This window comes from Mustela nivalis (genome assembly GCF_964662115.1).
Source record: "Mustela nivalis genome assembly, chromosome: 4".
Lineage (NCBI taxonomy): Eukaryota > Metazoa > Chordata > Mammalia > Carnivora > Mustelidae > Mustela > Mustela nivalis.
Window position 1 is genome coordinate 8,804,802 of NC_139023.1, and position 12,949 is coordinate 8,817,750.

General features: G+C 40.3%; 2 protein-coding genes across 6 annotated transcripts in view; one reads left to right on the plus strand and one right to left on the minus strand.

The window, feature by feature from the left end:
- RASSF6 (Ras association domain family member 6) overlaps positions 1-4,932 on the plus strand; it is a 50,916-nt gene extending 45,984 nt beyond the window's left edge. For all 5 annotated transcript variants that reach the window (XM_082727048.1, XM_082727049.1, XM_082727050.1 and 2 more), the window contains 3 exons: positions 4,141-4,259; positions 4,372-4,469; positions 4,571-4,932. In XM_082727048.1, the coding sequence (XP_082583174.1) occupies positions 4,141-4,259; positions 4,372-4,469; positions 4,571-4,646 (293 nt within the window). In that variant the 3' untranslated portion in view covers positions 4,647-4,932. The remainder of the gene's footprint in view (positions 1-4,140; positions 4,260-4,371; positions 4,470-4,570) is intronic.
- Positions 4,933-12,061: 7,129 nt separating this feature from the next.
- LOC309862922 (alpha-fetoprotein-like) overlaps positions 12,062-12,949 on the minus strand; it is a 47,681-nt gene continuing 46,793 nt past the window's right edge. The window contains exon 14 of the mRNA XM_082727336.1: positions 12,062-12,802. Coding sequence (XP_082583462.1) covers positions 12,755-12,802 — 48 coding nt within the window. The 3' untranslated portion in view covers positions 12,062-12,754. The remainder of the gene's footprint in view (positions 12,803-12,949) is intronic.

A 12,949-nucleotide genomic window follows, 5' to 3' on the forward strand; every position in this document is an offset into this window, starting at 1 on the left:
AAGAAAATGAAAATTGGGTCTTTGAAAATATACAAAATTAAAGCCCTTACAAATTGAGAGCTTAAAATATAAGAAGTACAACTTTTAAAAAATCTAAGGGTGTGTGTGTACAAATATATTCATATTCTACTTGTTTAGGAAAAAACTAAAAGGTATAAAATAAAAAGCAGAAATAGACTATATAAAAATATAAAAGATACAAATAGTAGATTATGAAAACTATCAGGTAAAAGGTTAATACCTATAATATCAGAGTTCTTGTAAAATGATCACAAAAGACAATTCAATGAAAATAGAACCCACAATGCAATATTATCTCACATTTAGCTGATTGGCAAAATGTTTCAGGATTCTACCTATGTCTGGTGTGGTGGAGGGTAAAAGGATATTTTCATGCAATTCTGGTGAAATATGACTGTCTTTACTTTCTTGGGACTCATTCTAACGTTATTAACATTCACAGGATAAATATCCTTTAACCTGGCAATCCCACTGGTGAGAATCTACTCGACAAAAATAAAAGGACTAGTACCTATAGATTTACGTGCAAGGCTATTTTTAATTAATTAATTAATCAGCTATTAATTAATTAATTAATTAGCTATTAATTAATTAATTAAAGACGAAGTCACCTATTGTAGGAGGATGATTAAATAAGTGGTTATTCCACAGCCATTAAATGGAGTGTGTTAGATGTATACCAGTTAAACGGACGGAATTCCGTAATATCAATTACATGAAAAAATGCAACATGCCTATAAATGTATATACTTTGATCCGATTTTTGTAAAAGAATGACAAATCCCATTTTAATATGTAGTATATAAGATCGTATGATCAGGGAGAAAGGTATGAAATAATAAATATCAAATCACAAACATTGATTACCCAGCTAGGGGGAAAAGAGGAACATAAAAAAAAAAGATAAATCATTTTTTAAAACATGACTACAATAAAAATAGCAAGTTTCACACGACCCCCTTTATGTATTGTGTGTTTATGTGTGTGCATAAAGACGTATTCTAAGGGATGGCCACATGAAGGGTAAGGCTGATTCTCTCAGAGTTCTGGGATTCCAGGTGATTTTTACTTTCTGCCTTGCACTTGTCTCTATAGTTTCAATTTACAATAGCACGTATGTTTTTTTTTAAACTTTATTGAGGAATACTTGGGAATAATTGACAGATATAATTTTATATAGAGTATGATGACTTGATATACATCAAATGATTGATGTATATTTACATACATTTTACATTACATTTACAAACATTTACATTATGGGATATTACTAAGATCGAGATAATTAACACATCTGTCACATCACATAGTTAAAGCTTTTCACGTGTCTGTGAGAATGCTTCAGATCTACTCTCAGAAACTTTCGAACATACAACACCATAATATTAACTCTAGTCACCAAGCTGGACTTTAGATCCTCAGAACTTACTCTTCTAATCATTGAAAATTTGTACGTCTTTTCTCTCCCTGGCAGCAGGAGTTATTTTTATAATCGGGAAAGAAAATGTCTATTTTCACTGCAAAAATGTAGGTCTTTAAAATTTTATCTGTAAAAATCACGTTTCATTTTATTTTTGGTGTCAAAAACTCTTGTACATAAAATCTAGAACAGAATATTATTATAACTAGCACCTTTTAGGGGTCAGGAACAGAGAAAGAAATGGAGCCTCCAGCACCTGTTTGGTATTAATCTGGAAAATAAAGACGTGTGCATTTTAACACCTTGTATTGACTAAGCCCATGATCTGTAACAGTGTTTTTCAAATTCTAGTGCATTTCAGAATTACCTGAGAAGTTCATTAAAAATACAGATTCCTACGCCATCCAGAACTAGGAATCCCAGTCTGGGAATATGTATTTCTAATACTTATCCCAGAAGCAAATTCATGAAGCAAGAAACCTTTCTCTGTGATACTAAGAGTGCAACAAACAGGATGCAAAGCCAAGTTAATATAAGATGTAGAGATCAGAAGAGGATTCTAGTAGGTTAATAAGATGAGCTGAATTATTAGGCTTCTCCCTTGCTTCAGAAATGTAGGGGAATTAAAGTGATGAACTCTGACCATGGAAACAAGAATGGATAATATTACTTTAATTGTGCTCTAGACCCTCTCCAAGTCCCTCCCAGGGGATGAGAACAGTTCTGATTCTTAGACCTGTTAAGAGCCCAAGGTAACTGATTGCATACACGACAATGTAGAAAAGACTAACTGGTCTACCCTTTTCCCTTTCAGTCTATTTCAACATATCAGACAGACTGGAAGTCAGACCATGTCACATCACTTCTCATATCCTCCAGGGGTCTCTCTTCCCACAGGAAGGCCAGAGTTTTATGCTGCTCCCACTACATGTTCTCTTCAACTTCGAATAACCCTTCCCTCATCTTCATGTTACCCACCATGTTCCCTGGCTCTTCTTGGATAGCATTAGGCATGCAGTGACCTGTAGGGTGCCTGACTTATTTACTTACTCTGACTGGGACACACTTCCCCCAAATAGCTCCATGGTTCCATACCTCATCTCTTTCAGTCTTTATTCAAATATTACGTCTTCAGTGAGGCCTTTCTCAGCCTCTCTATCCGTAGTAGTATACCTGTCCCCTGTACACACCTATTTATACATACACATTCTTTCTACCCCGATCCTTGCTTTATTTTTCTTCTGAATACTTATCACTAATACATGACACGTTTTACTGGTTTATGTTCCTCAGCATCTGTGTCCTCAGAATGTAAGGTCCACGAGAGGAGTGATTTTTATTCTGCTTTGTATTATAAAGTGCCCAGCACAGAAAACAATGCCTGAAACAGAGTAGGAACTCAAAAAATATTTGAGACCCTGATATGAGGAAATGGTGATGCAACATGGAGGCTTAAGTGGGTAGGAGAAGAATCAATGAAACAAGATGGGATTGGGAGGGAGACAAACCATAAGTGACTCTTAATCTCACAAAACAAACTGAGGGTTGCTGGGGGGAGGGGGGTTGGGAGAAGGGGGTGGGATTATGGACATTGGGGAGGGTATGTGCTTTGGTGAGTTCTGTGAAGTGTGTAAACCTGGTGATTGACAGACCTGTACCCCTGGGGATAAAAATATATGTTTATAAAAAATAAAAAATTAAATAAATAAATAAAAGATGTTTTTAGTAAAAAAAAAAAAAAAATATTTGAGAGAAGAGGAAAGGAGATGAATGCAAGGGCACTGTGTTCTTCTCATGTTTCATTCTGGTAAAAATAAAATCACGGATGTGAAACTATTTTGACAGAAAGTTGGAAGTGCTTAGATGGGTGGAAATTTGAAGTTCTGGGAATATACCAGATTGGAATTTATTTTCTTTCTCATCTCGTTCTTATGGCAGAATGAATGAAGCCCTCAGATGAATGAAACAATAAAAATACCCATGATGTGAAAAACATAATGAATATAATTTTTCTTAGATTTTATTTATTTATTTATTAAAGAGAGAGAGCGTGTATGAGGGAGGGGCAGAGAGAGAGGGAGAAGCAGACTCCCTACTGAGGAGAGAGCCCAACAGGGGCTCAACCCCAGGACCTGGGACCATGACCTGAGCTGAAAGCAGATGCTTAACTGACTGAGCCACCCAGGTGCCCCTATGAATATATTTTTAAGGAAGATCCAAGGATTGGATTGGGATGAGCAACAAGGGAGTCATTGAAGATAATCACAAAGTTTTGGACCTGAACAACTGGGAAGATGAAAATATAATAACTGAACTAGAAAAGAATAAAAATTTGTTGAATGAATGAATGAAAAGTCATAATTTCTGGGGTGTGTTGCTTGATTAAAGCATAAGTGGAACTGGAGATTTGTCTGATTATCCGAACCAAAGGCAAGGCTGAATTATCTGAGATACAAATCAAATTTAAGAGATAGCAAGAAAAAGGAGTCCATTTGTAGTTTTTTTTTTTTTTTTAAGGTTTTGATTTTAATTTACTCATTTGAATGAGTTCCTCCTGTTGTATGTTCTTTTTAGGTCTTCTTCCAATGTGAGCTAAAAAAGGAAAATGAATGGATGACCTATCTTTCTTCTCCTTCTCTAGGATGGATTCCTGCCCATCGTTGATTCTTTTTTTTTTTTTTTTTTTTTTTCACTTGCAGAGCAGAGACGGCTAAAGAAAACAGATGTCCCGCTACTGCACAGGCTCCTGCAGGGACCTTCCAAAGAGAATGCTCGCATTTTCCTCATGGATAAAGATACAGAAGAAATTAGCAGTGAAGTATGGATGCTGTCACCCTGAATCTGTCTTTGCTTCCTCCTGACTCAGCACCTCTCGCAGAATCGGCTTCCTTTTTTGTTTCATGTTGTTGTGGTTTTCCCTCCCTTTCCAGGTGGCTCAGTATATTCACTTTCATTTTTCTCTCCTGGAATCCATCCTTCAAAGACTAAATGAAGAAGAGAAGAGAGCGATCCAAAGAACAATAACCAAGTAAGTCAGGAGTGTGCGTGCCGGTGCTTACTCCTTTAACAGGTCCAGTGCACAAAACGTGTTCAATTTTTCATAACTCTCTTTCTCCTTCTCATTTTCAGATTCAGTACAGAAAAGGCTGCTATACTGAAATGTCTTCAAAGTAAACGGGTAGTAAAAACGGAGACAACGGTTTAGCAGTACAAGCTGCAATTGCCGAAACACTTCAGCTGAATCAGGGGGATATTACTATTTGATGAATGCATACATTCGACCCTTGCATTCATTCAAATACATATGAACTTGGATCTGTAGGAAATTGAATGTCGAAAAAGCTTGTCTCCCTTTGAAGCGATGAGGTTAATGAGGGTTCACAGTTGCACTGAAAGGGTCTTGAATTTAGTTTCAGTAACTGAAACAGGCTTGGATACTGTGTATTCCAAATACTTTAATAGTAAAACACACCAATGAACTCAAATCTAAATGGTGTTTTCAGATGTCATGTCACTTGAACTTCTTTTAGCTCAAAGTATTGAGAGAACTCGAGCCTCATCACCAGATTCTCAGAAATGATTCAGAAACACAAAAGGAGCACATTTTCACCCAATCAAGGAATTGGAGGGAGACAGTGTTTCGCAGCTCCCTGAAAACTCGAGCATCTTTACAAAATCCAGGACTGTCTTTATATGGTCAGTGGCTTTGGCTATTGGTAACATCAGAGCTATCTGTCCTTTGGGATGGAAACAATTATGGGCCCTGTTAAGAAATCCAAATTGCAATTTTCTCAACCTGAGCCCTTTTAGTCCCCGCTCTGTTCTATTCATAACTTTCCAAAGTATTCTTAAGCATTTTTAAAGTCAGTTGAATTAGTTTTCTTTATTTTTCCAAACAAGTTTACCACAGAGACTTAATATATCTAATCTGCTAGAACAAGATTTGGCCCACAGTAACCATTTGTTGCCGAATGAAAAGATCAGATAATGCAAAATTTGTAGCGGAAGGTAGGCGAGGAATCTGGAGCTCTGTTCTTTTCCTTCAAGACAACTCATTCCAGGAGGTAACTCTCAAGGTACCTCAAAGTCTGCTAAAACCAATTTGAAAACAAACACAGAGAATGCCACAAGTATCCTCTATGATTTTATTTATGAACTCTATATTAGAATGGAGTTTTATGCAACACTGTTCCATTCTCCAAACTATGCCCATTTGCATTCCTCTTAAGCATTATATTAAACTGTTTGGGTACATTACATGTACTAAGGGAGAAGGGTTGTCTGTAGTAAGCTGAAGTTGCAAGATTAATTATCAAAATTAAAATGCGACACCTTTTTAAGACAAAGTGTCACCAAAACCGAAACCTAAGCCAGATGAAAGCAAAAGTGTGCTATGACCTTTAAGTTCTAGGAAATCTTTTCTTGAAGAAAACAGAGGCTAGCGTCATTATCTTTCCAGCTCTCAGTTCCTAAGAAAATGGTCTCATCATGCCAAAATGGGGCAAATGAAAATATTAACATTCGGTATACTTTTAAGTCGTGTAAAGTACCAGCCATAAAGGACAGAAGATTAACCATTAATATTTTGAAGGTCTACAAGATGTGTAAGAAAAATACCAAGACGTGGGTAGAAAGGAAGGAAGGAAGGAAGGAAAAGAGAAAGAAAGAAAGAAAGAAAGAAAGAAAGAAAGAAAGAAAGAAAGAAAGAAAGAAAGAAAGAAAGAAAGAAAGAAAGAAAGGCCACATAAAAAGTAAAATCACAGGAGAGGAAACACAATAGCTACTCCGTGTGTGTGAGGGTGAGGGATCTTAGTGGTGATGCTCTGTGTCCAATAAGGAGGCAGAAACAGTTACTGAAGCAGGAGAAGTTTAATGTAAAGAATCAAGCTGTGATGATAGAAAGAGACCTCCAAAGTGTCCCCTAAGGCTGAGGAAGAGGACCCCAAAAAGGGAAAGTTTGGAATCAGGGCTCAGGAATTCGCCCAAGCGGCTGTGGCTGCGGCCCGTGGGAGAGGGAAGTTGGCTGCCCGCCAGCGCCAAGGTCGTCGCAGGACAAACAGCCCTGGGGGTGCGGAGCAGCTGGGTAAGCGGGCAGCTGTGCAGAGGGCCGTAGGGATTCTCTGGAGGCCCACGGCCCAGATCGCACAGTGTCTGCGTCTGGAGGTCTGCGGGAAGTTTGGGGGCCCAGAGAATCGGGGGCCCGGTTGCCGGTGTGCCTGGACCGGGAGCTCGAGGGGCTTCCTGCGTAGGAACCAGGGTCACGCTGCGGGCCATGTGGGCGGCGGTGCCTTCGAAGCCGTGGGACCGAGGCTGGGCACGTGGCTTCCGAGATGGCCACCGGGGGCGGAGGGTGCGACGGTGCGAGGGTGCGAGGGGGGGTGTCCCCGTGCGCAGGCGTGACTGAGGAGGGCGCAGAGAGCAGCCACCGCTGGAGGCCCGGGCCAGCGCTCTGCGCCAGGCCGTGCCACCGCAAACCAGAGCAAAGGCGGGAGAAGGGGCTGGGGACACAAATGGGAAAGAAAGCTGCACCCTACAGGCGATGAGCCCTGCAGAAGGCCTCTGGGCAAAGCCGTGGACAAAGAAGCGCAGCTCCCCGAAGCCTGGCCAGTCCGCCCCTGGCGTCGGGGAAGCCCAGACGCCCGCCCGCGGCGCTTCTCCGGCGCCCTCTACTGACAAAGCGCGGCATCGTGCCAAACGCACAAGAAACCCACTTCAAGGTCCATAACCGCTTTCACAGAACCAACAGTGAACGACTTGGGAGCCCAGAGGCAATTAAATAACGAAGATGTCATCAAAATACCAAGTTTAAAAAAAGCAAAATGCACTTTTTGATCTATTCGCAAAGATTAAGAAATGATATTAAATACTCAACAAATGACAATCAGACCCCTGGTAGAAATACAGGCGGATGTGACTTTTCTGGAAAGCCAAGTGGTGGTAAATTCATCTTGTAATTCAGCTTACAGAAGCGTATAGTGAAATAACCAGGCATAGAAAGACATTATGCAAAGATACTTATTATATTGGTTTTGTGGTAAAAGGAACTAAATAGCCTAAATGATCAAAAATAGAAAGCAAATGATTAGAGAAGGAAAAAAAAAAATTACCCAGAGAATGGTATGCAGCTATTAGAATTATGTTTCCAAATAAACTTTATAGAAGAAAATTCTTCTTACATATCTAGCTAAGGATATACATACAAATATTCAAAATATCTTATCTGTAAAATAGGTTTCTGTGTGTGATTTGAATCCACACAAACCAAAAACACATTAAATGTGGCTATATCTGGGTTAAAGAATTTTGGGTGAATCATTTCTTATTTTTCCATGCTTATTATTTTATAATAAACACTTTCCAAATTAGGAATAGAGAAATTATGATTAAAAAGTTACCAATCAGGGGCACCTGGGTGGCTCAGTGGGTTAGGCCGCTGCCTTCGGCTCAGGTCATGATCTCGGGGTCCTGGGATCGAGTCCCGCATCGGGCTCTCTGCTCGGCAGGGAGCCTGCTTCCTTCTCTCTCTCTGCCTGCCTCTCAGTGTACTTGTAATTTCTCTCTGTCAAATAAATAAATCTTTAAAAAAAAAAAAAAGTTACCAATCAGGGGTGCCTGGGTGGCTCAATGGGCTAAACATCTGACTCTTGGTTTCCACTCAGGTCGTGATAAAAGGGTGTGAGATGGAGCCTCACACTGGGCTCTGCATTCAGTGTGGAGTCTGCTTGAGACTCGCTCCCTTTCCTTCTTCCTCCTCCTCTGCTCCTCCCCTGCTCACACGTTCTCTCTCTCCCTCTCTCTACTAAATAAATAAATCTTTAAAAAAAGTAAGTTACTAACACAAAGTAGCAAGTACATGTAAGCACAGAATCCTACTAGATGCCAAAACATCAGAGTATTTAGTAAGATATTCACTTCACTTCTGTGGTAGTTTTAAAATGTTTTCATAAAGCCTTTGATATTCCTCCTTTCAAGAGGTCGGACCTAATCCTTCTCACCGTGCAAATGGACCAGACCTAGTAACTCAATCCTGATGAAGAGAGGAAAGCAGAAGGGACAGTGTGGGACTCTGGGACTAGGTCATATAACACTACGGCATCCTTCTTCCTCACTCTCTTGGATCACAGGCTCTGGGGAAAAGCCAACTGCCTTGCTGGGAGCAGCTCTGCAGAAAGCCAGAGTGATGGGAATGGAGACTTTTGCCAAAGTCAGCAACAACCGAGGCCTCCCGTCCCCAGCTAGATGAGTGGGTCATGTAACTGTCCCCAGTCAAGTCTTCAGATGACATAGCCCTGTGTAACCATTTGACTACAGCCTCACGAGAGACCCCGAACCAGAAAACCCAGCGAACCCACTCTTGGATTCCCAATTCTCAGAAAACCTATGAGATGAGAAATGTTTGTTGCTACTAAATTTTAGGGTAATTTGTTACATGGCAATAGATAACTGATACAATTTCTAAGACAAAAATTTTTCAGAAGTATCTTTGCATAATATAAGAATATAAAGTTTCATCATAAAACTCTTTATGCTTGTTCAAGGTGGTTCAAATATTTCACTACCAGTTACCTATTAGTTTAGATTCGATCCCAGATAATGTTAATACTTACTAATGATAGAGGACCTGTCACAGTCACCTTATACTCTTCACTGTACTTAATGTTATGTCTTGTGTATAGGAAGTGCTTGATAAAAATCAATTGAATAAAAGACTTAATGACTTAGTGAATCAGTGAGTAAAAGAATGAGTGCATGAATTAGGAAATACTTTTTTCTAAGTATCTCCTGTATATATGCCTCCTTTTCACAAATCTGACCCAGTAGCTAAAGAAATATAGAATCTTTTCTGAATGGTTTCCCCGAATTTGATGGCATAATTTATTATCTCTTGGCTCTGTGAAGTATTCAGTTAGGCCATGTTGCTGTGGAATTTTGTTTAGGGCCATTCATGTCGGTTTCAGGAACTGAAGGAGAAAGAAGTTTTCAAGGCTTGATGAGGTGGAAAACATGGCAGGTTTAACTGCTACGTGGCTTTGTCTACATGTGAAAGGAACGGCGTGGGATTAGGACAAAACCCTCAGCGGCATCCATGTGTCTTCTAAAATAAGAGCTAACACCTATTAGATAGAGTTGTTTGAAATTGTCGAAATTTAACCTACAAAAGCAGCAATTTCAGATCACTCTAATCACACTAATGGCACTGCCATTTACCAAGTAGTGTTTTAAGCTTTACATATGAGACTCTGAATTGGTGAATAGCTGAATTGGTGTTTATTATAGTCCCACAAAGAAACGGCCCTTTCAGCCCAAGGTCATAGATGAAGTAGAAAGCCAGCCATGGAGAAGTTAGGAGATGTGCTAAGGTCTTTAGGAGAAGAGTTAGGTAGGATGTGAGTCATGCTCCAGAATCCACCTTCTTCACCGCTGTAATCTGTGACCTCACGTTCAACCAGACTCCATGCATCTGACAGTGACAGCTGACAGTCTGACAGTTGTCAGACAGATCTGACAGTGACGATCTGGTAGTGACAGTCTACTTCCGAAGACAGTTGTGAGAGCTCTAGGAATCACACATGCGAAGGCCGGCCCTTGATGCGCAACAGGTGTGATAGATCTTAGCTGCTGTCGTAATTGAACTACAGTGTGCTCCCCTCCCCCACCATTGTATCCCTGTTCTCCACTAGGTCTTACCGCCCGCAGCTACTTAAATTTTTTTTTAAGGATTTTATTTATTTATTTGACAGACAGAGATCACAAGTAGGCAGAGAGGCAGGCGGCGGGGGGCAGGGGGAGCAGACTCCCCGCTGAGCAGAGAGCCCGATGCAGGTCTTGATCCCAGGACCCTGAGATCATGTCTGAGCCGAAGGCTTTAGAAGCTTTAACCCACTGAGCCACCCAGGTGCCCCTATTTAATTTTTGTCTTAAAACCAGCCAGACTGAATCACGCACCATTCCCCGAAACACCTCACCCCCCATCCCAGCACACCGCATCTCTGTATGTTCAAATCCTGCCCAGTTCCGAGTCTTTGGCAAGGGTCATTCCTTCCGTGACGTTTCCCAGTCTCTGGGACACTGTGTGATCTTGGACTCCGGTGCATCACGTTCTCAGTTCGCTCTGCTCTCATGACACTGGAAATTTGAAATCTGCCCTTTGTTATAATTCCTTATGTGTCTGTGTCTCACATAATGCGTTATTTAGCTGCTTTTAGTGTATTCATATGATGCTCTACAGCACCAAGCCATGTATGGAATATAATAGAAACTTAAAAAACATTTCTTTGCGTCTAATTTGTTAACGTATATGAATGTGTCAAAAATCACTGGAGTGAGGAAAAAGTATTTAAAATCAAGTAAGTTGGGGGTGCCTGGGTGGCTCAGTCGGTCAAGTGTCTGACTTTGGCTCAGGTCATGATCTCAGTGTCCTGAGATCCAGCCCTGCATCGGGATTCACCCTCAGCAGGGAGTCTGCTTGTCCCTTTCCCTCTCCCCCTCTCTCCTCCCATTTGTATTCCTGTGTACGTGCTCGCTCTCTCTCGGTTGCAATGTCAGCATCACATATATGGGGTAAAGATAAAAGATGGAAGGGTTAGGGAAAAATGGGTAAGGAGCTCAGAGGTCAATTTAAAAATTTAAAGAAGAGAGCACACACGCAGAAAGTATATATTTTATATATACATAAAATATATTAACTATAGTATTATGTATTAATAAATTATTAATATAATATCATAATGATAAATTAATAAATAAATAATATAATGTAATAAATAATATACAAATAAATTAATAAATAATTGATGTGTTGATATATTTATAATATAGTACATTCCATATATTGTATATTTTATATATCATATAATATACTGTATATTCAAGGAAAGAGAGATGAGAGAATGAGATGGACAGGAAAGAATGAGAAACTGAATGAACATGGGAGGCATCCTTCCAAGGCCGAGGCTTTAGTTGCAGAGTCAATGGTTAAAGGAGACAGCACTAGATATTTGTTTAACTGTTCATGGAAGGAAATAGCCATTATCTCCTCAATACTGTGAAGTTGAGTTTTCAGATCCTGTTCCTTGACTTGCCAGAGGAGCGCTAATGCACTAGGGAAGAGCCCAGTTTCTGGAGCTGAATGGTCTAGATTTGCCTCCTGGTTCCAAACCACCTGAGAATGCCTGAGCAAGTTACTTAACTTCTCTGCACGCAATGTTTTCGTCTGTAGAATGGGAAGGTTCGTAATAGCACCTGCCTCATTAGATTGCGATGAGGATCAAATGAATTTTTTCCTGGTAAAAACTTAACAGTAGTACGTGGCACACAGCCCCATGCTGGTTGTTAGTACGCAGCCCGAGACAGCGAGCCGAAATTACGTCTGACTATGTGTCTTTAGGACACCGGCTGTTGCAAAAGCAAACTTAGTTAGCACGTAGGTGACAAGGTACCACCCACAGGACCTATTCCTCACCTCAGTCCTGACCTTTTGGAGCTTTGCTAGTAACTCAAAGACTCTTGGCAAACAGAATGTTAAATATTTTCTTGATTTCATAATGTGTTCAATGCCACAGGCATGAGGCAAAGTCCTGATAGTTCTAGTCTAACTGATGCTGAAAGAAAGAGGCAAAAAGAAGGAAATGTATGTTTTCACCAAGTTCCACCGGAAGGTAAACCTTATGAAGACAGGAATTTTTTTTCTGTTCTGTTTGGTCACTGGTGGGTCACAAGCTCCTAGGACTATGACTTGTACCCAGCAGATACCCACTAAAAATCTACTGAATGAATGAATGTTGTAAGTGCTTCCAAGCACCTTCCAGTTCTACACCTTCAAAAAAGGAAAAAAAACAACAACAAAAAAACAAAAACCAAACAAAGACAATTATAAAGGTAACTTATTATAAAGAACATTCCACTCAGTTCGGCAGGGGAATAGACAGAAACTTCAAAGCTTCACTTGGGTCTTTTACACTCTGGAAACATCCCAGCCAGTTCCCGGCGAGATGTGGCAGCCCATTACCTCTATCTGAGGTTTTGAAACGCCCCTGAGATTTCATATTTCTGGTGCAGCTCCTGAGAGGCTGGAAGCTTCTGGGAGAAAGGAAGAATGTCAGCTGGTTGTACGAGGGTTACGGTAAGCAGATTTCTCTGCTAAGCAGGAAAGGAGGGATTTAGTGTAGCCTGGCAAGGATCCTTGAGTAACATTGTGAGTAGCTTAAAAATGATGAACAACATTAGTATTTTGGATATGAGACATGCATTTTATTACTCATGAAAAGTAAAAGGCAGAGCTCAGCAAAGACTTCACTTGGACATTTTCTGGAATCATTTGCTTCCCAAGAGAGACTGGCACTTTTCAATCAGTTTGGACCCCTGGGGGGGAAAAAAAATCAAATAAGTACATCTGTAACAAAACAAAACATCTGAACATCTATGATCCCCAAATAGAAAATCTTTAAGACTTGTCTATTATAGGCCTGAGAGAGGCTCTAATGTGCCCACAGCTCAAGGTCTTGGAAT